General features: G+C 45.8%; 2 protein-coding genes across 3 annotated transcripts in view; one reads left to right on the forward strand and one right to left on the reverse strand.

The window, feature by feature from the left end:
* Window positions 1-683, forward strand: part of Fam20a (FAM20A golgi associated secretory pathway pseudokinase) — a 51,063-nt gene extending 50,380 nt beyond the window's left edge. Inside the window, exon 11 of the mRNA XM_032914053.1 lies at window positions 3-683. Within this exon, the coding sequence (XP_032769944.1) occupies window positions 3-267 (265 nt within the window). The 3' untranslated portion in view covers window positions 268-683. The remainder of the gene's footprint in view (window positions 1-2) is intronic.
* A 3,249-nt stretch (window positions 684-3,932) lies between these two features.
* Prkar1a (protein kinase cAMP-dependent type I regulatory subunit alpha) lies at window positions 3,933-23,167 on the reverse strand. 2 transcript variants are annotated; one of them, XM_032912608.1, is made up of 11 exons: window positions 22,661-23,167; window positions 19,300-19,482; window positions 13,525-13,695; window positions 12,695-12,786; window positions 12,464-12,525; window positions 11,496-11,542; window positions 10,671-10,829; window positions 8,882-8,942; window positions 7,775-7,896; window positions 6,822-6,903; window positions 3,933-6,150 (listed from the first exon to the last, which is right to left on the reverse strand). In XM_032912608.1, the coding sequence occupies exons 2-11, from the start codon at window positions 19,474-19,476 to the stop codon at window positions 5,978-5,980; spliced, it is 1,146 nt and encodes a 381-aa protein (XP_032768499.1). In that variant the 5' UTR covers window positions 19,477-19,482; window positions 22,661-23,167; the 3' UTR covers window positions 3,933-5,977. The 2 variants fall into 2 exon arrangements, with proteins under 2 accessions (XP_032768499.1, XP_032768498.1); XM_032912607.1 differs by lacking the exon at window positions 22,661-23,167 and adding an exon at window positions 22,238-22,388.
* Window positions 23,168-23,469: the final 302 nt, after the last annotated feature.

Consider the following 23,469-nt stretch of genomic DNA (forward strand, 5'->3'; position numbering starts at 1 on the left):
AGGATAAAAAGGAAAACACTCTTGCACCTTCAGCTGCTGGCCCAAGCTGACTACAGGCTCAGCGATGTGATGCGGGAGTCACTACTGGAAGATCAGCTCACCCCTGTCCTCACGGAACCCCACCTCCTGGCCCTGGACCGCAGACTCCAGATCATCCTTAAGACAGTGGAGGACTGCATAGAGGCCCACGGAGAGCGAAGAGTCATAGCTGATGGGTCAGCACAACATTCCGCTCCAGACTCTGGCCAGGCTAATCTGACAAGCTAACGGCAGCAAGCGTGGGGCCTCAGGACACAACCGGAGCCAGCCAGTGCTGGTTTGTAGGCCCCTGCGGCCCCATTCCACCCTGGGGTGCTGGAGGCCGAGTCACAAGCTCAGGGAGGAGGCAGGAACGCTTTGAAAAAGCAAACGGGATCCACCAAACCTCATCTCTACCCTTGGGTGGAGGCCGCTGCTTTTACAGTGCACTGGCTGAGGCTCTCTCGGGCTCCATGAGGGCTGCAGACTACCTTCTGAGCACACTGTGAAACCTGGACCTGGGCCAGGCTTGGACGGTTCGGAAGCTCTGTTCCTAGGAGCGGTTTTTACTCTACCATGTCGAATAAAGGGACATCAAGTGGATAACTGGCTTCCTCCTAGTCCTTACTGTATGTATATGCAGGTACAGTAAACCACATTTAAAAAGAAAAATCTCCAGACCTAAAATCTGTCAATCTCAGGCTGATGCAAAAGAAAAAGGCCATTTTTTTTTTATTGACGTTCTGGTCCCTCACACTATCTGAATACAATAATCCCTACCAGGTCACACCTCAGAAATACTAACTAAAGGTAAATTTGCTCAGTAAAGGGACTCTTCAATCTGAAGAGTGTTATCAGCTTACGAATTGGCAACAGAGGAGCTTCGTGCCTCACACAGTTGGTGGAGTGCTTGCCCATCAGGTTCAACCCCCAGCATCACATAAAACCAGGCAATACCTGTTAACTACCAGCACTCAGGAGGACCACAAGTTCAAAGACATCCTTAGCTACACAGTGAGTCCAAGGCTAGCCTGGGCTGCCTGAGAAAGTAACACCATGTATGACAAAAGGGGAACCTGGCAGCAGGTTAGGGCTGCATGGCTCTATCGGGTCACTTTTTCTTCTGATAAAAGCCAGAGGATCAAAAAAGTATGGAGGGGAGGAAGATAAGGCATCACTAAGAACCAGAAATGTCACACAGACCTCTCTGCTCACGTCCAAGGACAGACGGGATGACCGACAATGGGTAGTATTGTCTTGGTCTTCTGAGATTGGAGTTCATGTATACCAGGCTGGCCTTGAACTCTTGATCTTCTCGACTCCACCTCCCAAGTGCCTGGATTAAGGCATGAGTCACCATGCTGGTCTCCCGGTGGATGGTTCTGACTCATCCTAGCACCCCACATTATGGGCACACAACCCCTGAACCCAGTTTGCAGAATAACCTTGCTTCTGTTCACCCTACAGTCTTGCCATGTCCCAGACACTTTATTAACCATCAAGTCAACACGTAGGTTTGCAACCCTTGTGAGCAGACCCAACCTTTTACCTTCAATGTGTGAGGAAGAGAGCGAAGGCTCTCGAGGGAGAAAACCACATTGCCTTGTGGTTTAGGCTTATTCCAAAATGCACATAGCATCAAACTCGTTTGTGAAGTCAAATTTGTTAGTTGGAAAAAAATTAAGCTGGGTGCTGTGACTCATACCGGCAAATCCCAGCCCTTGAGTGACTGAGACCAGAGTGTGAAGTTGAAGGCTGGTCTGGGCTATGGGAGGAAAATAAAATATGCACATCAACTCTTTACCAGAGAAAACTCGTTCCAAAGACTTCCCTATCAGGGAGGCCCTTTGGTGGGGCACAGCTTCCTACAACATCAGTTGTTTCTCCTCTTCCCACCTTGGGGCAGCACTAGGAAGGGGGATGGCGGGGGCACATGGTCTGGGGCTTTCAGCCAGTCTCTTGCAGGTGAGTTGCAGTCCCCATCTCCAATGTGGCCTCCCTGCATGCAGACTAATTTCTCAAGATTCTGAAACAACATTTCTGCTATACTTTTCAAAACCAAAGTAACTGAATTTGATCACAATATATGGGGTAACTACATAGACTACTTTTCACCATCGGTTTTTCTAACGACGACAAAAAAAAAAAAAAAAAAAAAGCTTAGACCAGCATTTTTCAAAAATACCAGAAAACAAAAACATTCCATTTTCAAGAGTGTCAAGCTCTTACAACTTACGCACTCTGAAGCATTGCTCAACTTCCCATGGAAAAAAAAATATTCCGAGTCTATGTGAAAACTTTCCATGTTACCACTGGCAAGCAAATAAAAAACCAAAGACTGTGTGAACTGGTAGGGACCAGTCTGGGGGGATACGCCACTACATTCTCAAAATCCGGGACAGTTCTGATCTAAGGATAAGTCAACTCTCATACAGGCAGCAGTTCTGTCTGTCCTATTAAGCCCCTGGCCCCTGAACTGTAAATTATCACTGCCCCCAGGGGGAACACAGGGTTAGGCTCCTAGGATTCTCTGGTCTGATTTCATCGGCCCATTACTACGGAATCTCACCTTGTGTGGTAAAGACCATCCCTTTACACTGTTGGTTCTTTAACCCGACATCTGCCTACGACACATTCACAGTAAGATACAGCTTTCTCACACTCAGGAATGTGAGCTGGCCCATGAACAATATCCTTAGGGACCTTTTAAATACTGAGGGACCCTTAGTGACATAGTCACAGCTGAGACGAGGCAGACCTCACTCTGCCTTGGGTGAGAAGGAGTGCAGGGGATAATCACAGTTTCCCTGTGCAAGCAGCTCAGGCCCCGGGTGCTGCTGGTGTGCTGGTCTCGGGGTCACACATTGTTCCAAGTAGGAAAACATGCAAATACAGAATCTGCAGACACCAGGGACAGCTGGAGTCATCTGGGCTTGACAACGCTGAGAAGAATGTAAAAGTTCTCCATCTAGTGGCAACTTTTTAAAAATCACAAAGCTACTTCAACTCATTCTTACAGGGACTCACCATAATTCATAGTTCTAAAGTTATGTCAAGAAACAAATTTTGTGTATGGACAAAAGAATGATTCCTACAGAAATCCCTCGAACATAACAAGGGAGAGATTGGTGTTTCCCCTTGACAGACAAGCTGGAGGACAAATTAAACGGTTAGCTAACCATGATTTTGGTCCACCTGGAGGTACACTCCAGGGCTTAGCAAAGTTCACAAAGGGTGCACCTCTGAGGTTGGAGACCAAGTGTCAGCTGGCTCTGCCATCCTGCTAGTTCAAATTGTCCACACAAGATAGGATGAATCCCGGGCCACGGTTTAAAGGAAGGACTAGGCCACACTGACGGCTTGGGTGACATCCAGCTGGTGAGAGGAAGGGAACTGCGAACCTGGACCAGGTAGAGCGGAGGAAGCAGAACTCCGAATGCTCCAGACTAACTCCTGCCCTGCATGTGATGACCCAGGTATCAACACAGAGTAACCCTTTAGCTACTCCTTAAACTCCAGAAGAAACGTAACCAACAAGGTTTCCTGTGTGTAAGATCCCTAAGCAGCTAACAGCCGATCTGATAAACCAACCCTCTGCTGACAAAGAAACCAGAAATCCTATCAAGTCTGTGAAGCCCCGAGGCACAGACAGGTCTGTGCTGTCAAACAGAAGCTGTGGCTTGGGACAGAATCTTCCTTCTAGGACTTGTTACTGAGTCTGCCCCACACCCATGAGCAAGGTTTGGAAATCCACCCTTTGACAAACTGAATTGGAATGTATTAAAATTAATTAATTAATTAATTAATTACTTTTTCAAAACTCTAATCCCAAAATTCACTTTCATTCTTTCCCACTGAACTTTTGGGGAAGGACAAAGGAAGAAGAGGAGGAAAGGAAGAAAAACTGATTCATGTAAGAATTTAAATGATTTCATCTTTTTATTCTGTGACCTACCATGGAACAGTCTGTAACAAAAGAACAGCGATTAGATTAGCACAGAGTGTATCAGACTGGTGTCCAGGAAACAGCAACTGTCCCTTTGGCCAGCTCCACTTTCTCAGCAGATCTCCTAAATTCACCCACCCATCCAGGGACACCAGTGCCTAGAGTCCACGAGGACACAGTGTGCCAACCGTGACTTCTGACTAATTTAAACTGCACAAAGAGAGAGCTTTAAACGTGGTAATTTTTAAATTTAGACTTATCTTGAAAACTCTAAGTAAAACTACAAAAGGGAGTCATAGCGAGCTAGCATTGGGTGGGACACTTAGAAAGCAGGGCGTGTATCTCCTTCCGTACAGACCACGGGGACCCACACACAGGAAATGCATTTTACGGCGTGCTACATCATTCACTTAAGTACATTGTTTTGGCATTTAAACAAATATCAAATTAAGCTTTAAGCTAGTAACATAATTTTTATTTTTTTAAATATAAAAAAGATAGCCAACCACAAAGGAAGTACAGAAACCCTCATTTAATATAGATTATGGAAGTTTTAGATATGGCAACAAGGCAGCTTTCTACCCCACACTAAAACCTAAATGAAACTTTTTCCCGTTAGTAACAATCTAACAGCTTTTTAAGCTACCAAGAAAAAAAAATCTACCTTACCCAACAATTTAAGTTAACTGGGAAAGGAGGGAGGGGATTATTAATCAGGCCCACTTACACACCCATGGAAAACACAGTCACTCCCAAATAGAACCCGACATTGTACATAAGTCACAAGATAAACATGCCTAGTTACGAACTGTGAATTTTGTTTAAAAAATAACAGTAATAAAAATAAACTGTTGGGTTATCATTGGAATAATGTAACACATAAGGGTGGAAAATACTGAAATACAGTTGAGAACACAAGTTTACTTTAAACACACACACACAAACAAAAATCGATAAAGAAAGTTTACCAGAGAAATTCAAGGTTAGACAGGAAAAGGCAGGACTCTCAGCAGGATGGCCTATCAGACCACAGCATAGCCACGCCCTACCCACCCTGGTAACATAAACCCAGACACACAGCTTCCTGTTTCTGGACACCTGCACTCCATCCACCTCAGCAACACTGCCTCCATTCCCTTCTCTCTGGAGCTTGTTGTCTATTCTCAGTAACTCCAACGTCCGAGAACCCTCAGTGAGGGCGTGAGGGCCAATCACACAGTTACGCAGTTAACTCCCGAGTGAAGACCCCGTCCTCACTATCCTGCATCAATTCAGCATTTGGCACCAGCTGGGTAAAGTTATCAGAATCTGTGAGCTCTGATAGGCGTGGGTAGGTCACCACCCAGTACTTGCCATCTACAGCTTGATTTCAACTTAAAGGCAGGTATAGACAGCTAGCCACACCAAAATATTTCAGAGTTGGAGAAGAAACACTAGCCACAGACAAACCAAACCAGGCTGAGAGGGGACTGAACTAGTTGAATGTGTCTGGTAATTAGCAAAACATGGGCACTTCCCACACTTAAGCTACTTTAATTACAGGCAGGAGTCTTTCTACTGTGCTAGGATTTTTCTATATTCATTCTTCTAATCCTTAAAGGTTAAAGTCATTTATTCTATAAAGAAATACAGCAAACATGGCCACAGTCTAAATATGTCACTTGTGTCATATGGAAATGGAAATCCATGTCACTTAAAACCCCCGCACTGTTATTACATCATTATGGTAATTCATGGTGCAGGGACCGCCCTCAGCAGAAAGCACGGCACTGGCTGCCCAGGTTGAACACTAGCACTGCACAGAGAAGCGGTGACAGCCGAGTCCATACAACTCTATTTATTTGTGAGTGAGCATTCAGTAACGCTCCAATGGAAAATGGTGCAATAAAGCAACCTTTAGTATACAGAGACAAGAAGCTGTGAAGCCAGTGGCCACTTGGCGCTGCAGAGAGGGAGGAGAGAGCAGTCTGCGTGAGTGAAGCATAGACTGGGGAGGAGAGGCACAGGAGGATCTCAGACGGACAGCGACACAAAGCTGTTGTACTGCTGGATGTTTCGCTTGAGGATATCTGAGCATGGGCCAAGGACGCGTTCAAACCGAGGTCGGTCCAACTTAACGCACTTCAAAGGGCCACGCGCAACCACAGTGGCAGCCCGAGGACGATTCATCAGCAGGGCAATTTCACCTGGAGAAGAGGGAGGCGGTTAGGACATCTCCACAGAAGCTGTCTTACTTCTGAGAAAGTGAACAAAGACACAAGTCTTCTACTCATTTAGTAGAGGCCACACAACACATTTGTACACTAATTAATAATAAAGTCCCTACAGTCATGCCCACAACACAACACTTAAGGGGCAGAGGCAAGAAGGTGACCAGTGAGAAGCAAGCTTCACTGTACAATGAAGTCCAGGGAGTTTAGGTTACTTAAGACATAGGCATGCGTGTGCATGTGCATACATGCATGTGTGTCTGTGTCCATCTATTAACTGAATAAAGTTAAATCTTACAGTATTTCTCTGAGAACCAAAAGAGTGTGAGTTAAGAAATCCACAGGTACCACTATAACCCAACACTTAGGAGGCTAAGGCAGATCTGAACAAGGCCAACCTGCACTGTTACCATAGCCCTAGCTCAAAACCAGTAGTAAAGGCAGGGTGTGGTGGTGCCTACATTCTAGCCCATCACTCTAGAAACAGAAGCAGATGGGTCTCTGTGAGTTTGGGGGCAGTCTACAGAGTGAGGTCCAGGCCACTCTGCCTCAGAACTAAGGAATGAAAACAAAACTAATTATGAAAAACTATTCTGTTCCACAAAAGATAATTACACTGTATGTTCTTATGAACAAATTTAACATACCAAAATAGTCAGAAGGCCCCAGGCGTCCCACTTCAACAAACTCTTCGTTTTCTGACCGACGCTGCAGCACAGCGGCCGTGCCCTGTAAGGACACCAGCACAAAGCTAAACACATGCTTCCTAGCTAACCCAGAGGGAGCGCACACGCTGTGCAGTCGCCGGCGCCTGGGTGAGCTTAGCAGTTATTTCAAATTGTGTGCGAGCTTACTGTCACATGTGGAGGACAAGTCAGATCACCCCCAACCCCCACTCGCCCTGTGATTTCCACTGAACCAGCACCCCGCTCACTGATCAAGCTCAAGCACTTACAAAGGAGGTTAGACTCGGGTGGGTAAACTTTCTGTAAAGGGTCGAACTCCAGCTTGCTGCACTTTCGAAAGTAAGTTTTTTTATAGCCTGTCACACTCGGGGCTCTCATCTCTATGGCTGCATTTGCAGTGTGACCAGAGTTCAGACTCTGAAGCTCTGTGTGGACCTGCCTGGCAAGCAGGGGGATAGAGGGAGATGTTCCCGGTAACGCTAACTTCTAGAACTGTAAATCATTACTAAATAGCCGAAGCACTCACACTTTTAAACAATGGCTCAGAAGCGCCGGATCTGTGAGGACTGAGGGACTTTTAGTAGAGTCATTTCACCAATCACGTCTGGGCCCTTGCAGGATTCTGACTCTAATTTTTTTTTTTTTTTTTTTTTTTTTGGTTTTTTTTTGGAGCTGGGGACCCCGAACAGGGCCTTGTGCTTCCCTAGGCAAGCGCTCTACCACTGAGCTAAATCCCCAACCCCTGACTCTAATTCTTTAAAATTGTGGCAGCCCATATACACAAAGTTGTACTTTGAAGTAAAAGATTTAAATAAAGCTGTCAGGTAGCCCTAAAAAGTAAAGCTACAAAACTCAGAATGGCTGCGCGTCTCCTAGGAGATCTAATGTAAGGAATCACACGCAGAACTCTGTACCTCTAAAATAATGAAGAACTCATCCCCCGGTTCTCCTTGCACCACAATCTTCTGTCCATCTTCAAACTGGACAGGCTCCAGTGCATCAGCTACTGTGAGACGCTCCCACTTGTCCAGAGACTCTGAAAAGGAAGAATCAAAAGAAATTCTCTACATATCCGGAACAGCTAAAATATAAAAGTGAAATAAATAAAACAATAAAAGTTGAGCAAAATCAAACTCTACAGAGATGCACTCACGACATCCCCACTGTACTAAGAGAACCACTCTAGGTCAAGCGAAGCCACAGCAGCTGTCTGCAGTCCCTCCCAGCCTCAGCAGGACTCCCCTATTACTGCGGATGCCTCAGAGCCCTCCTTTAACCGTTAGCTTTTATCAACGTGCTAAGAAAATGCAGTTCTGAGCACTGACTAGGTGGTAGGTTCCCGGTCACAGCACTGAAAGGTCAAAGTGTTTATCCACTCAACCACTCAGCTCAGTGGCCTTGTGAGCCAATGACAAGGTGCTACAACAAATACTTTGTTTCCAAAGACCCAACTAATATTCAGAACACTGTAACAAGCGGTAAATGAGGTAAGGAAAGGCATCACTGCAACAGAGCCACGGCTGACTCACCTACCCACACCCAACGCTGGACAGGTCTTAACATCTCCAGTTATGTAAGGAAATCTATAGAGATAGGGTCAATCGACCACTCGCTTTTAAATTTCAACAGCTGTGGATCTTCTCCAGAGGCCAACAAATAAATAAAACTTCTCCCAGACAAAACCCAGTCCCAGGAAGAGCAGCAGAAGCTGCAGCAGGAATAACTGTGAGTGTCTAGAGCGCAAGGCACAGTCCTAAAAGGAAAGGACAGCACCTAGGCGGTCACAAGCTTTGCCAAGTGTGATTACGGGCGTCTGTCATATACTGCAAACTGAACACACGGGAAAATTACCATTTACTTTGCCAAACTTTCAACACTGTCAAAATGCCGTATGACCACGATTAGCAAAAGCAAAACAATAAAAAAAAAAAAAAGAAAACATATATGAACTATAAAACTTCTGTAAAAAACTGTGCCAAGTATCACAAATTATCAATTCTCCATATAATTTTCCAACTCACCTAAAATAGACACTTTACTAAGAAATTCTTCATACATCTTCCTCTTTCGCAGAGTGCTTCCCTATAAATAAAAAAATGTCATGTCTAAAAGAGATGTGATTATCACACAATGTTGCAGAACAATTTACATTTACGTTTTAAACAAACTAAAGGAAAGGTCCATACGAAGCCGGCTGCTCCTGCTCCATGACTCTAACCAATTTCCTTGTCCTGCAGTGGGCGCTGGGTGAGGACCCTAAAGCAGCAGCGGGTGTGCAGCCCAGGGAAGCACACAGTTCCCACAAGCAGCCAGTGCCACAGTTCTCTAAGGCAACCAAGTGGCTAATGCATGTCTATGCACGGGACCTCCACACTGGAGCGGTTTTCCCAGTCCAGGATGATCCCCAAAGGCTGCACACAGGGAACAGACTCCTGCCACTTACAGGGGAGAGGACAGGGCCACAGTCCTAAGCATAACTAGGCTTGTATAGTCACACTATCCTCAACACTCTAAATATCTCTAAGACAAAGCTTACTGGGTGTACTTGAAAGAAGCAGGAATACTAGTGGTAGAGCGCTTGCCCAGAAAGCGCAAGGCCCTGGGTTCGGTCCCCAGCTCCGAAAAAAAAAAAAAAAAAAAGAAGCAGGAATACTTTATGTTTTATGACAAACTTTGCTCACAAGGTAAATGAATGACCTCAGCACTACTACATACACATACATAAGTGCATATGTGCATGTGTACATGTTACATACAACAGCCACTGGTTCCACATCTGCAGTCAATTGCAGACCAAAATCTTAGGGGGCCCTCAGGGGCCATAACACACTGTTGCTCAGCATGCAGACTTTCTTATGTCACTTCCCACAGACGAGAAGGTCTCAACAATCTATTAAACAGTGTTTAGTTTAAGTACCTCAGCTAAGCTAGTGATGGCTTCCAGCATACAGACCATGTACACTTAATATGTGCAAACACTGTCATTTTAGGTAAGGAACTTGAGCATTCATGGGGTTTGGGGCACATGACAGAAGACCAGAAAAAAAGCCTGAAGCTGAGGAGCTAATGAACACTTACAGGATATTGACACATATGCGTGCGTGCGTGTGTCTGTGTGTGTGTGTGCGTATGTGTGTACATACACACATATATGAGTGCACAGAGGTGTGAGAGGGACACGATGCCCTCTCCCTCAGGTCCAGTGGTATGAAATTGCCAAAGAATAAAAACACTATTTTAAACAAAAAGAAATACACAAAGATTTCAAAGCATATAAAATAGCTTATTTTTAAAAATCATGTGTATGTCTGTGCACAGGTTTGTGCACAGGAGTGAAATGCCATGGAGTCTAAAAGAAGGCATAAGATCCCCTGGAGCTAGAGTTACGGCTGTGAGCTGCTTGGGGTATGAAACCAGACTCAGACCCATGGAAAATCGGTGCAGCTCTTAACTGCCGAGCCATCTCTCTCCAGCCCCAGACTGCATATTTTCAAATAGCTATATGGGCACCACGAAAACTTGGAAGAAGACAATTTGGAATGGCTAGCACCACTCACTGAAACATCTAAAGCTCCTCTATAAAATTATCGGATTGCTCGGGCAGTCTCACTGTCAGCAGAATGCCTCAGCGGTCTTCCTGTTCTAACAGTCCTCTAGGAAGGCAGCATGAATTTATTACTGATAACCCAGTTTTAGTCTAGAGACCATGATTACTTCTGAATGGCTGTAAATGACATCACGCACTTAAAACCAGCCCATCTGAACTGGGAACAGTTACATGGGTCAGAAGTCTAAGCCACAGACTCTCACCATGAGGATTCTCCGGTAGCTGTCTCGGTCAATGCCCCACAGTTTCACGTTTGTCTTTGCTTTGACAGTGGCTGCTCTGGGTGTTCCGTAAATCAAAGCCAGCTCTCCAAAGCTCCCTCCTTCCCCAACACTGGTTGCCCATTCATTATTGACATACACCTAAAATAGAAACGACACCAAATGTGTTAACTCTCAAACTTTTCCGAAAGGAAGAATTCTGAACCTGTTTAAACAATAGGATATACACTACATGTGTAGAACAGAGCAGAGCAGAAGCATTAACTTCTGACAGGTTAAATGATCTGATAAATGTGCCTCATGAGGATGAGGAGGAGAAACATTCAGACAAGCATTAATATCAAACGACATACATTTACAAATGCTGTGCTGGGCACCTTATGTCTACTAGGTCACTGGAGTTTCTCATAATCCTATGAGACTAATGCCATTTTCTTCTTTTCACTAGCTAAAAAAACAGACTTTTAAAAGCTGTACTATTTCACAGTGGTGCCCTGATTTCTCTTACACCATAGGATACATGCACTTTCCAACTGCTACCCCAGAGAAAGTAGTGAATGGCATGTCTAGATAGGCCTCTAAAGTCGGTCATAAAAACTCGGCAAGTGCTGATGGAATTGATTTGTCAAGGTCACAACCATCTGCCCCTGCAAACACTGTGCTTACTACTTAGAAATTAAGTTAAAAATCAAGATTATCAACATATTTTTTCCTATCATTAGTAACTCTTACATCCCTAGCAATCACAAGGCCCTGGGTTCGGTCCCCAGCTTCAGAAAAAAAGAAAAAAAAAAAAAAAACTCTTACATCCATTTCTCCTTGATCAATCACATAGAAGTTATCCCCTTCATCCCCTGAAAAAGAGTAAATTGTCAGGATAATTAATGAAACAATCATAGTTGTTTAACATAAAATAGTAAACTCATGGGTGGATGCTAAGTGACTGACTAAAGGGAAAAACAAGCAACTTTAAACAAACTAACATGGAATTAGCCACTCTTTTTGGTCACCTCACAATCTTCTACAACTGTTCTATAATAGCAGTTCATAGACCCGTGAGGCGGCAAGGCAGACAAGCGGAGTTTGGCCTCTGAGTGAGAAACCTCAAGATGTCTTCTGAGATCACACAGCAGTGCTGCAGCACACATGGGCGCCTGCATGTGTGCTCCATATACACAAGATAAACCAACAGTGTAACTGTAAAAAGTTAAGCCATTTATGCAGACGAAGTTAACTACTACAGAATGCATAAGCACTACAAATAACAGTGACTAACAAGCGGCCACCCTGCCACAAAAATGGAGAAATACTTGGCTTATGGGGATCCATAAAAATGTTAGGAGTAAGAAAAAGAGAAAATATCCAATAGATAAGATTCTTGTTAGTCTACATGGGTAAAACTGGTTAAGATTCTGCAGGAGACACAGAACCATGTAACAAATGGGCTATACAATGCAGAGTTATGGGGTGGTTTTGCAAATACGGTTATTAATCAATAAAAAGGACATGAGAATTATTGTTGTTCTGAAATTCTACACAATAATCAGTGTAACCCTTCGATGGTGACTATAAGTTAGTTGTCAGAAGTAGTAATCCCATAAACTAAGTGTTCTTTTTAGCTTAGAAAATTAATGAAGAATTAAGACCCAATACTAATGCTAAGACCCAGCACGCTCATACCTGTGCACATACACAAACACACCACACACACACACACACACACACACACACACTATCCCTTTCTTGTAATCACAATGCATGCCAACAGTCCTTACCTTGCTGAATAACTGTCTCTCCAGCAATAAAGGAGACTGGAAACATTGCATCAAAAATGTCACTGCAGGACAAAAGAGGCCTGGGGTTAGACTTCAACCCTTCACACTGAAGCTCTCAGGTTCTCGGTCCTGTCAGGTGGTGAACAGCTAAATGCCTAGAGCGTGCAGTAATCGCATGAGTTTGGCACCACCACCCCACTGGGAAACCGTGTGAACAGAACCTGCACCTACCTTCTCTCATTGTCATCAAGGTGTGAAAATAACACGTTCTTTTCGATGGCCTTGGCTAAAGCAGCCATTGTCTTATAATCTTTTGGTATAACCTAGAAAAATATTAAAGATCAAATGACAACCTAGAAACCAAAGACACTTCATGTCTGCAACTTGCATTCCAATTAAATACCATGCCACATAATGGTATTAAACACTGGTATTTTGAGTTAAATGTGTTCACTACGAGATACCTGTATGACTCAGAAAGTGCTCAACAAATAAACTGATTAATCCCCTTGCCTAAAGCCAGACTTAAAATAAGGATCTGTACTTGATTCCAAGTTAACAAGTAAATAGAAAACACCTAGACAGAGATCAGTAACTGAGGTGTAACTAAGTGTTTTGTAACAATTGGTCACTTTGTAAACTGTGATACAGTATTACTAGTTTCACAGGCATCAAGTGCCTGGAGCCCTTTTCCCCCAATGGTAAAGCCTAACTCAAGTGGCTAGCAGGCCCTGAGGAAGAGCTGACCAGGACCAATGTAACTTGCAGGATAAAAGGTTAAAGCCCAAACCTGAATTGTAGGTCATCAAGAGACTAACAGCATGCGCTGAGAGAAAGGGAGGCCTGCCTGCTTCTGCTACAAAAGAGCGCAGAATTCAGCACGGCCTGAGCGCAGTCACTCGCTGCTTTACAGTCACTACTTGCCCCTTGTGGAGCCATTACAGAGTCAGCTCTCAAGCTCTAACGCCTTGTCTGTCTGTCTGTCTTTGCAATAGAGTATATACGCAGCTATACACGAGGGTCTCAGAGACAGCTCCCAATCACTTCAACAGCGAAGCTACCTTTCTAACGTAGGACGCAGCATCTTCTTCAGTGTAAACCTCAGCGCTGATAGCACCGCGGCGCCGACGGCCCTTCACCACCGGATTTGGGGGTGGAGGAGAGATCTCATCCTCCCTCGAGTCTGAACGAATGCCGGATTTCTGTAGGCTCTGAATCTGTCTTGCCTCCTCCTGAAAGAAGGTTGCTGTTTAGAATCTGAAAGCTGGTCCCTCAAACTCCAGCGATTGCTCAGTTCACTTCAAACCTCTTCCAGTGCCCATGTAAGTAAAAAGAACAAGTCAGTTCCAAGTTGGTGGGGAAGAGGGGTGAACAGGACAACAGAGTAAAATCTGAGAAAAATCACTCCAGTACAGTTACTGGGGTGGTCCAGCACACTCCATTAGAGGCAAGAGTCAGGTCACATGAAGACTGAGATCTATGATTTCCTTCTTATTTAATTGATCAGCTTCTAACGGTCACCTTTCATTTCTTCATTCGCTTTATCCATTCTTTGACCCCACCAAAACATCTTTCAAATTCAAATTAACTTAGCAATAAGCAAATTATTTAAAATAAAAGTGATAAAACTTAAACTATTTGTCTCCTACATAGCTCTTGTCCTATTCCCAGTGAGTAGACCAATCCATGGAGTCTCTGCATCTCAGGAAAGGGGAGGACTGTGACTACCAAGAGGGTATTAGAGCCGCTCCCCACTAGTGCGATTTCTTCTTTAGAGGAAAGCTCTCAACCCAGAAAACAAACCCAAATGAGGAAAACAAAACTGTCTGCGTTTTGCATGTGTGTATCTAACCCAGAGCACATTACGTCATGACTCAGTATTGCAGCCCTTCTGCTTCTAGATCTAAAACACGCTCGTGTGTGAAATGACCTCTATATGGAAACATATCATCTGGTTTATTTCCTCAAAATAAAGCACTGGAAACAGCCAAAATGAAGACCGGTGGGGAACAGTCATATTGTATTCATACAACAGGGTGCCACCCTGTGTTAGAAAACACATGCAACTGACAGGGCCAGGGAGTTAGTTCAGTCAATAATGAGCTTGAGCAATCCTAAGGACTTGAGGTCCAAACCCACCTCAAAAAGACAGACAAGGCCAAACTTGTAATCCTAGCACTGGGGAGGAGACAGTCCAGCTCCCTGGCTGCCCAGCCTAGAAGACCCAGGTCAAGGAGAGATCGGTCTCAAACGTACAAGATGAAGGCTACTAAGGAATGGACCCACTGCTGTCTTCAGCCTTCCACATTCTTAATACATGAACACATACATACACATGCACACAAGGAAAAAATAAAACCACGCTTTCAGAAATGAATGTTATCCAGAACACTGGCTACAGAAAAAGACAATAATAGGGGGGGAAGATCTTTTACTGTTAAGCCCTTTTAAACTGGCTCAATTTCAGTCTCTCACTCATTTAAAACTGTATTTTAGAAAATTCACTCATCTCATACAGGTAGTCCTAGTAACCAGTAAGACCTTCCTGTCCCACATTAGCACAGAATCACAAAACAAGTCTTCCCTAAGTTCAAAGCATTTAAAAAGAAGGGAGGGAAGGAGGAAGGAAGGAAGGGAGGGAGGAAGGAAGGAAGGAGGGAAGGGAGGGGGGGGGGAGGGGGGGGGGAGGGAGGAAGGGGGAGGGGGGGAGAGAAGAGAAGGGAGGGAGGGAGGGAGAGAGGAAGGGAGGAGACAGAAGAAGGGGGGGGTTTCTGGGGGGGAGGGAGGAGGGAGGGGGGAAGGCAGCAGGAAGGGCGGGGCTTCTGAAGGGGAGGAGGAGGAGGGAGGGAGGGAGGGAGGGAGGGAGGGAGGGAAGGGAGGGGAGGGAGGGAGGGAAGGGAGGGAGGGAGGAGGAGGGAAGGGAGGGAGGGAGGGAGGGAGGGAAGGGAGGGAGGAGGGAGGGAGGGAGGAGGGAGGGAGGGAGGGGAGGGGGGGAGGGAGGGGGGGAGGGGGGAAGGGGGGGAGGGAAGAAAGGAAGGGGGGAGGGGGGGAGGGGGGGGGGGGGGGGGAGGGGAGGAAGGAGGGGGGGGGGAAGGAGGGAGGGAGGGAGGAAGGAGGGAGGGAGGAGGGAGGGAAGGAGGAGGGAGGAGGGAAGGAGGGAGGGAGGAGGAGGGGGAAGGGAGGGAGGAAGGAAGGAAGGAAGGAAGGAAGGAAGGAAAAACCCTATACCCCAAACTAATTGTCACTTCAAAAAAGTTTCACTAAAAATTCACAAATGAGGGGCTAAGGAGGTGGCTCCATTCGTCATGGACCTGCCATGTGAGCCTGAGTTCAGATCCCCAGCACACAATAAAAAAGCTCGGTGTGTGTGCACACAGCTACAAATCTTAGCACTGGGCAGACAAGCAGATTCGTTAGCATTTGGACCACCTAGTCTACTCATTTAACCAGTCAGTCAACTCCAAGTTCATCGAGAGTTTCCACTTTTAAAAGATAAAGAGAGGGCTGGAGAGGTGGCTCAGCAGTTAAGAGCACTGACTGCTCTTCCAGAGGTCCTGAGTTCAAATCCCAGCCACCACATGGTGGCTCACAACCATCTGTAATGGGATCTGATGCCCTCTTCTGCTGTGTCTGCAGACAGCTGCAGTGTATTCACATATGTAAAGTAAATAAATAAAATCTTTAAAAAGATCAAAGAGCACCTGACATAAATCTCTGGCCTCTACATGCATGCATACGCTCATGTACCCCTAGCATACACTACATTCACAAACACTGTATGCACTAGACACACACACACCTCACAAATGAAGTCTTATTTGGGACTGACTGTATTCTAGTAAACCAAATTTTAAAGCTAGTTTTGAGATAACAAAAGCATTCTGCTGTCAACATTCTTGTGGATTCCAGTGAGTATATAAGAGTTATCTGATTATAAGCCAATCTTAATGGCTCAGAGCCATTGCTGCTACCATCAATTGCTAGCTGTACGAGGGCACACGGTTATACCCTTACTCTGCTCCCGGCAGTCAGCTCTGAGTCTTCCTCAAGCTCTCAGTCTATTCACTGGCTAGTAATTCTCCTGACTCTTCTGCACATACTCTGTACTAGACTGAGCTAAAAACTCTCAATTCTTAGGTTCGAATTCTGCTTTCCCACTCTAAGGATCTATGTCCTCCCTGTCCTTGTCATCTGTCTCAGCAGACAAGCTTCCCACACCACCCTTCAGGCCTAGTCACACGACTTGCTTAGGCCATACAGTGTAAGTGGATAGGTCATACTATTCACACTACTGTGCTCTGCTTCGGGTGGCCTTAATTTCTGTTCTTTCTTTGACTCACCAGCAAGCCCTAGCCCTACCAGACCTGGGCCCTTGAGTATATATAACTGACCCTACTGTCTGGCCTCCTGAGCCAAACGGGAGAAAGCTTTGAATATGTCCCCTTATATGAGGAACTCAGCATACAGACATTTACAGTATTCCCACTAGAGTGGGGACTCAGTCTGGTAGGGCTAGATAATGGCTGTTCTTCCCGCTCAGTAAAGACAAGGGAACCACATGACCAAGAAGGACACCAATCATGGTAAGTCACTGAAATTCCAGGGTTACATGTTGTTGTTGAAAAACCCAACTTCTAGGATCACAGCTATGATTTAATTTAACTTCCCTTAGAATCAACTGTTTGCCTCAGGAAAATGGTATCAACAATCTACGCTACACATCTAAAGTAACGGGAAAGAGAGAGAGAGAGAGAGAGAGAGAGAGAGAGAGAGAGAGAGGCAGGCTTCACGTAGTACTTGGCACACAGGAAACATTCAAAAGTAACAGCTACAATTCCTCTTATCTACCAGACAGGCAAGGTTCTAGTAAACACAGGCATAAGAGTAAATCTAGTAAACTCCAGGCCCAATGTAGCTGTCTCCATTGACCAATTATGACCATTTTGTCTATTTCTTCTAAAGCCACTGAAGATTCCAGAAATAAAGGGGAAGGAGATGGTAGGAATGTGATAGTTTATTTTCCGACATAAAAATTAGCACGATATATGAAATAATGGCTTTGTTAAAAAAGCAAAAAATCTAGTAAATTGAAAATCCAAGTGTGTGTATATATATTTTCTCACACACAGAGACACACAGACATACACACACATTCAACTCTGGAAAGTTAACAAAGAATTTCAATGTACAAGAAAGGTGTCTTATGCACCTTCTACTGGAGAGAGGAGAAAGTCCACGCACATGAACTATAAAATCCTACCTACAGAAAAACTACTGATTATTTGCTGGTTTCTACCTTGGTTAGTCCTCAAAGCCTATGGTAAATACAGGCTTTGAAATTAGTGTCATGCATGCAACACTCCCTATAAAAAGACAGGCACTTTATGTCTCACCAACTTAATCCTCCCATTTGATTTCTATTGATGTCTGAAGAAGAGGGATCACCTTACCGTGACCCATTTCAGAACCAGATCTCCAGGAACGCGCTTGATTTCAAAACAGAGCACACTCCTGGCCAGTGTGTCCATTATTCAGCCATTGCTTAAGTAAGAGAAAGCCAGCATTTCTACTAACAAATCCAAGGTGGCAAAACTGTGCAGAGACTGTTCAGCAATTGTCTTTTTTCCAGTTGATCTAATCATAATCAACGGCACTTTAAAAGTGTCCAAGGAAACAGTATAAAATACCTGCTTACTGAGCTACTCAAATGCTTTTTAAAAATCTTCACACATATTTTTATGTAAAAACTTGCACAGTAAGAAACTGTCCAAACCAATGTGAATACTACAAATGTTTCTGCTCTACAGTTAGGTATTTAACACGTGCTAAAGACATGAGCCCCGGGCATTGGGAGCCTCTTCAAAGCCTGAGCATTCGCAGCAAAGCAGTACAGCCCCTCCAGGGACTGACAGAACAAAGTTGGATCAACTTCTTAAAACACTGGGGGACCCAAACTTTTACACTCATCACTTCCTGAGGAAAGTGCATTGAAGCATCATCATCCTGTATGCGAAATTGTAATTCTGCTTAAAGATGCACACCCTGGAGGCTAGAGGAAAGCTCTGTAGTTCAGAGCACTTGCTGTTTTTTGCAGAGGACTCAGGTTCAGTTCCCAGAACCCACACGATGACCCAATACCATTCCGTAACTCTAGCTCCGAGGAGCAGACAAAAACATTCATACACATAAAAATAAGTAAATCTTTAAAAGAAAGAAATGAACATCCGCTGTGTCTGTGGGGCACACTAACCCACACGAAATACAGATGCAACGAGGAGTAAAAACCAGACTGTATTTTATGGGAACAAGCACTAGCCAGCACTAAACAGAGTGAGCAGGTGGTGGCCACCAAACAATCTCCTATCTTCTCTTTACACTTAGTCCATCCAACGGTAAAGCAGGACCTCAGAATCTGTTATGCTTACACCACCCCACACTAGACACAAACCTATTTCTATAGCTTTAAAGGTGGGATAAGCTAAAAGCTCACCTGCTTTCTTGAAGAAAACCATGAACTGCTTTTAATTACGTCTCAATTCGCTGTCACACTACTTTTGATTGATTCTATCTTTTAGTCTATTTTACGTATTATTTCAAATAGTTAAAAAAACCATCTGGAAACCCTGTATTAGCCACACAAGCAGCATCAATTTTGTTTCTGGCAAGTTCTAATTAAAATTACTAAAAAGATCCTTTACTGCCTGATAATCTGAATTTCTGCTACATTTGTTATTTGGTCAGAGCTCCTCTTCCCCAAAGGCATAAATCAGTGACATTCAGAGGCACTAAGCAGGGCAACTGTCACAGTCGTCAAATGGCTCCCTCATGTATTTTACCTTCTCCAGCCTCTCAAAGTATTCCCGAAGGAATGCCATGGGCCTCTCGGGCCGCGCAGTGCACAGCTGCACGATGGAGTCCTTCAGCAGGGCCTGGATGTTGTGCTTCTGCACATAGAGCTCGCATTCCCGGAGACTCCGCTCTTCCTCACTGGCTGCCATACTGCCAGACGCCATGGTTCTCTGGGAGAAAAAGCACAGGCATGCTGGGTAAGCTATAAAGCACAAATATAAATTAGGCCTATAACTTATTTAAATTCACTAGACAGCAGATTCATATATTTCTTTTCCTTACTCAACAGAGTTCTGTTTAAAGAAGAGGTGGGGCTGAATATAAACTATCCCAAGATTCTACCCTTCTGTCTTAGCTGGTGGATCACTCACAGAAGACCCTCAGCTCCTGAGAGGAAGGATAAGCCAATGTGCCCTGCTGAGCAATCAAGGCTGTGCTGAGGCCTCATGCCCTTAAGGGACTTTCATTCAGTTCTCTTGCAAAAGACATCATGACTATGACGTGGGAAATGTGTAAATGGTAAACAGGACAGAGAATTACAAGGGCACACAGGTCGGCTCTAAGTGAAAGCACAGATCACAAAGAAGAACACCTGACAGTCCCCTGTGTGCACCTCCCATCCCATGTGCGCAGCTAATGGCACAGCAAACCACAGGGGCAAAGACGCTGATTAGCCAAATATTAGTGGAATCGAATTTTCTGAAACATAAAAGAAATCTTGGGTGCCTTTTCTCCGCAATCTTTCATTCCATTACCTTTTACTAAACTCCAGCCCTTGACTTCGTAATTCAACTGCCAACAGAAAGAGTTAAAAAAGGCTGCAGTACAAGAAAGTAAATAATCTCTACCGAGCAAACTAAGCTGTTCTTCGTCTGAACAGGAGTATGTTAAAATACACTGGTTTAAAGCTTACAGTGTGACTCAATAGGTAAAACTGAATTTGAACGACAATAATGTGAAATAGAAACACTAATGGGCAGCCAACCTGCCACAGAATTAAAAGCTCAGTACTTTAAGCAGCCATTCAGTTTTCCCAACCCCTAATTACTAAGCACTTGAGATTAGAGATGACTCCCTCTCCACTCTGCATACCAATTCAACAGTAACCACGCTTCAAATCATAATGCTCACAAACCCACTGCCGTAAAACTGAACTTAAAAAAAAGCCAGGACAAAGAGCTATTTTAAAGTGCTGCACTGATAATGTTTTGACAACTTTCAAGATGAAGGTCAATAAGAAGCAATCAACAGACCAGGAGAAAGTTTGCAGCTTCATGACAAGCACAACAATTAGAAACCAGACACACGCACACTCATCAACACACACGCACACACACACCACGCTGTTAGCTCGGGATAAACACTAAAGATTTTTACTGTAAGATATCGTTTGTTCTGGCTGTGCTTCCAGGTCAATCATATGAAACAAAGAATCCACTTCAGTGGAATTTTCTCCATTTCAAATACTGAAGGCCACCAGGAACGTGGATAAAACAAAATCTATTCTGCTTCAAAGCACCCAATTTTATTTCAAGAATGTCTATATATACACACGCACACACACATATATATATAAAACTGATATATAATATACATATATTTAACTGATCGAAGAAATCCTTCTTAGATCTGGTCTCTGGCTGGGAGAGATGGCTCAACTGGGACTAATAAGTGAAACATAGTTTATGCATTACAAAGACCAAAAGGAAGGCACTGGTAAGAAAATGCAAAGACTCCCCCCAAATTACTGCATTCATCATGTGAAACCCCAAATTATCTAATTTTACGGCCTCAGTATTTTTAATCCGGTATGTCTTTGTTCCACGTTTGTACTTACTTTTTAAAAACCCAACAACTTAACTTCCCTCCAAAACAAACACTTTAAAACCATCATCACTGCACCGAGTATTCATAAGAGGGCAGATTCTTAAAGAAATTCGGTTCTGATGAAACTCTCACTTTCAGAAGGGCCACATTGGAAGACATTTAAAACGCTTTGAGAGCCTGTTGCTGACAGGGCCCACGTCTCCTGGAGGATACCGAGCAACTCTAACAGGGCCTTGGGGGAGGGTCATCACCTAACGCGAGCTTTCATTTCTCTGCTCAAGAAACCTATCTATCCTGGCTCCCTCAAGTCATCGGCTGTCCCCCACACCCGCGCTGAGCTGGAGGGGTTAACAGGCGCCGCGTATTTTCACAAGGGAGGGCAGGAAAGTGCCCTTCACTTCACTTAGGCCACGGTCATGACCACTGAGTGCAGAAAGACCCCCTCCTCCCCCACTAGGCAGGAGACCGCAGACGTTGAGCCGGAGACCTAGGAAGGCAGGAGTGGGCGGTGGGGCTCTGGAAATCGGGAAAGGACGAGAACTGGAAAGGGGACAAAGGGAAATGGAGCTAGACTGAAATCACCGAGTGGAGGGGTGGAGGGAGACGAGCCCGCGTAGAGGAGGGGAACCCGGTGCAGAAGAAACGACCAGGCAGAGATGAAGACTACAGCCCAGTGACGAGGCCAGACAGAAAAGCCATGGCGGATTCCGGCTAAAAAATCGAGCTGTTGTCCTTCAGGAAGTGGGGGAGGGAGGACGGGCACGGAGGCCGCGGCGCGCGGGGGCGGAGGCGGCTAGGGAGCCCAGGGAGGCCGAGGGCAGCGCAGGACCGGGGACCAGGAGACGCTAAGGCCGGAGGAGGGACGGCGGGGGGCACGGGCGGCCTAGAGCCTTGCGGGGAGGGGTGCAGGTGCGGACCGGAGCAGAGTGCGAGGCCTGCGTGAGGCACCGAGGCCGCTTCGGAGGCGCAGGGGGTGCGGCCGTCCCCCCGCAGCGCGCTCCCCGGGGCGCCATCTTGGCTCGCTCCCGCGCCTTCAGGAACGCGCAGCGGAGCGCCGTGGCCGGCGGCTCCCCGGTCAGGCCTCCGGCCTGCACTCACCTGAGGACGGGTGGCGGCGCGGGCCTGAGTAGCGCAGGGCGAGGCTGCCGGGGGTACCGAGCGTCCAGAGGGCTCAGCTCGCAGCCTCACTCCAGTCTGCGATAGCGGGTCCGCGACGGCTCCACCGGAAACCAGCCGACCGCGGCCAATCAGCGTTCGGCTGCTGACGTCAATGCGCCTCGCTCTGGCCAGAGCGGTTGCCTTGGCAACCTTAAAGGCGCAGACGCCTAGGTTCCTCCTCCGCCCCCCTATTCCCCCCAACCCCCACCTTTAGCCCGTCGCGGTCTAGCTAGAACTGTTCTCTTGTAGCGCATCTCTCCATCTTACCTTGTCGCGTATACGCAGCCCCTTCCTCGCCCCCATCTTTTCCTTCTCTTCCCGCTAACCCGTTTCTTTCTCCTTTTTCACTTGCCCCTTCCTTACCAGGTGTCGAGGGATCCTCTAGATTGTTCTGCTGTTCGGTGATCTCGGCCTCTCCTCCGTTCCTCCTCACGTCTGCCTCCCTCCACGCCTCTGCCTTTTCTCCCTCCCTTCAACCCTCCTCCCGCAGACCCACGTGGGACGTTTCGATGACAGGTGGGCGACTCCGCCCTGGGTCCTATGGGGCGGCGGAGAGGGGCGGTGGGGGGGGGTTACAGGACGCTGGGCGGACGAGGAGATTCCTGCTGTTTTCCAGGCCCTGGAAGAGGAGGACGCCCTAGCGGATCTGCCACAGCTGAACGCAAGCGGATGCTGGGATGCGCCTGATGGGCACAGTGCGCATCCTGTGTAGACCCCCGCAATATCTGGGGTTCCGGGCTCGGCCTGTCATCCGGTCCAGGAAATCTGAGCCCCTAGGGAGCCTCTGCGTGGCTAATCTGACTGCTGTCTCCTCTAGTGAGCTGCCATCAAGGGAGGCCCTGTGGTACTTCCAGAAGCACCAGACATAGGAAAAGACTTCCAAGAGGAACCCGGAGTTCTGATAATGCCCTACCCTCCTATCATTCAGGACTGCGTGGTGGACAGTACAGACCAGACAGACACCAAATAGACAGGCAGTACAGCAGGTCAAGTCACTGACCAAGCAAGAAATCTGAGCTGCATGAGAAAGCAGGAGAATTCATTATTCCCTCAGTCAACTTTCCCCTTAAGTATGTGAAAATGAAAGAAGGGCAGACAATTTTAGACATATGAAATTAAATAACATAGGCCTAAATAAATACATAAATAAAATAGTCCCTCGCAGTGTACAA

The sequence above is a fragment of the Rattus rattus genome, chromosome 9, assembly GCF_011064425.1.
Source record: "Rattus rattus isolate New Zealand chromosome 9, Rrattus_CSIRO_v1, whole genome shotgun sequence".
Classification (NCBI taxonomy): domain Eukaryota; kingdom Metazoa; phylum Chordata; class Mammalia; order Rodentia; family Muridae; genus Rattus; species Rattus rattus.

Bases quoted from the DNA above. Each gene is read 5' to 3' on its own strand.
- Prkar1a (XM_032912608.1), bottom strand. From the start codon at position 19,476: ATGGCGTCTGGCAGTATGGCAGCCAGTGAGGAAGAGCGGAGTCTCCGG. The intron at 13,696-19,299 runs GTAAAATACATG...ACCTTCTTTCAG, and splicing joins ACTTTGAGAGGCTGGAGAAG to GAGGAGGCAAGACAGATTCA. The intron at 6,151-6,821 runs GTATGTTAAATT...CCTCTTCTCCAG, and splicing joins GGGGCCTTCTGACTATTTTG to GTGAAATTGCCCTGCTGATG.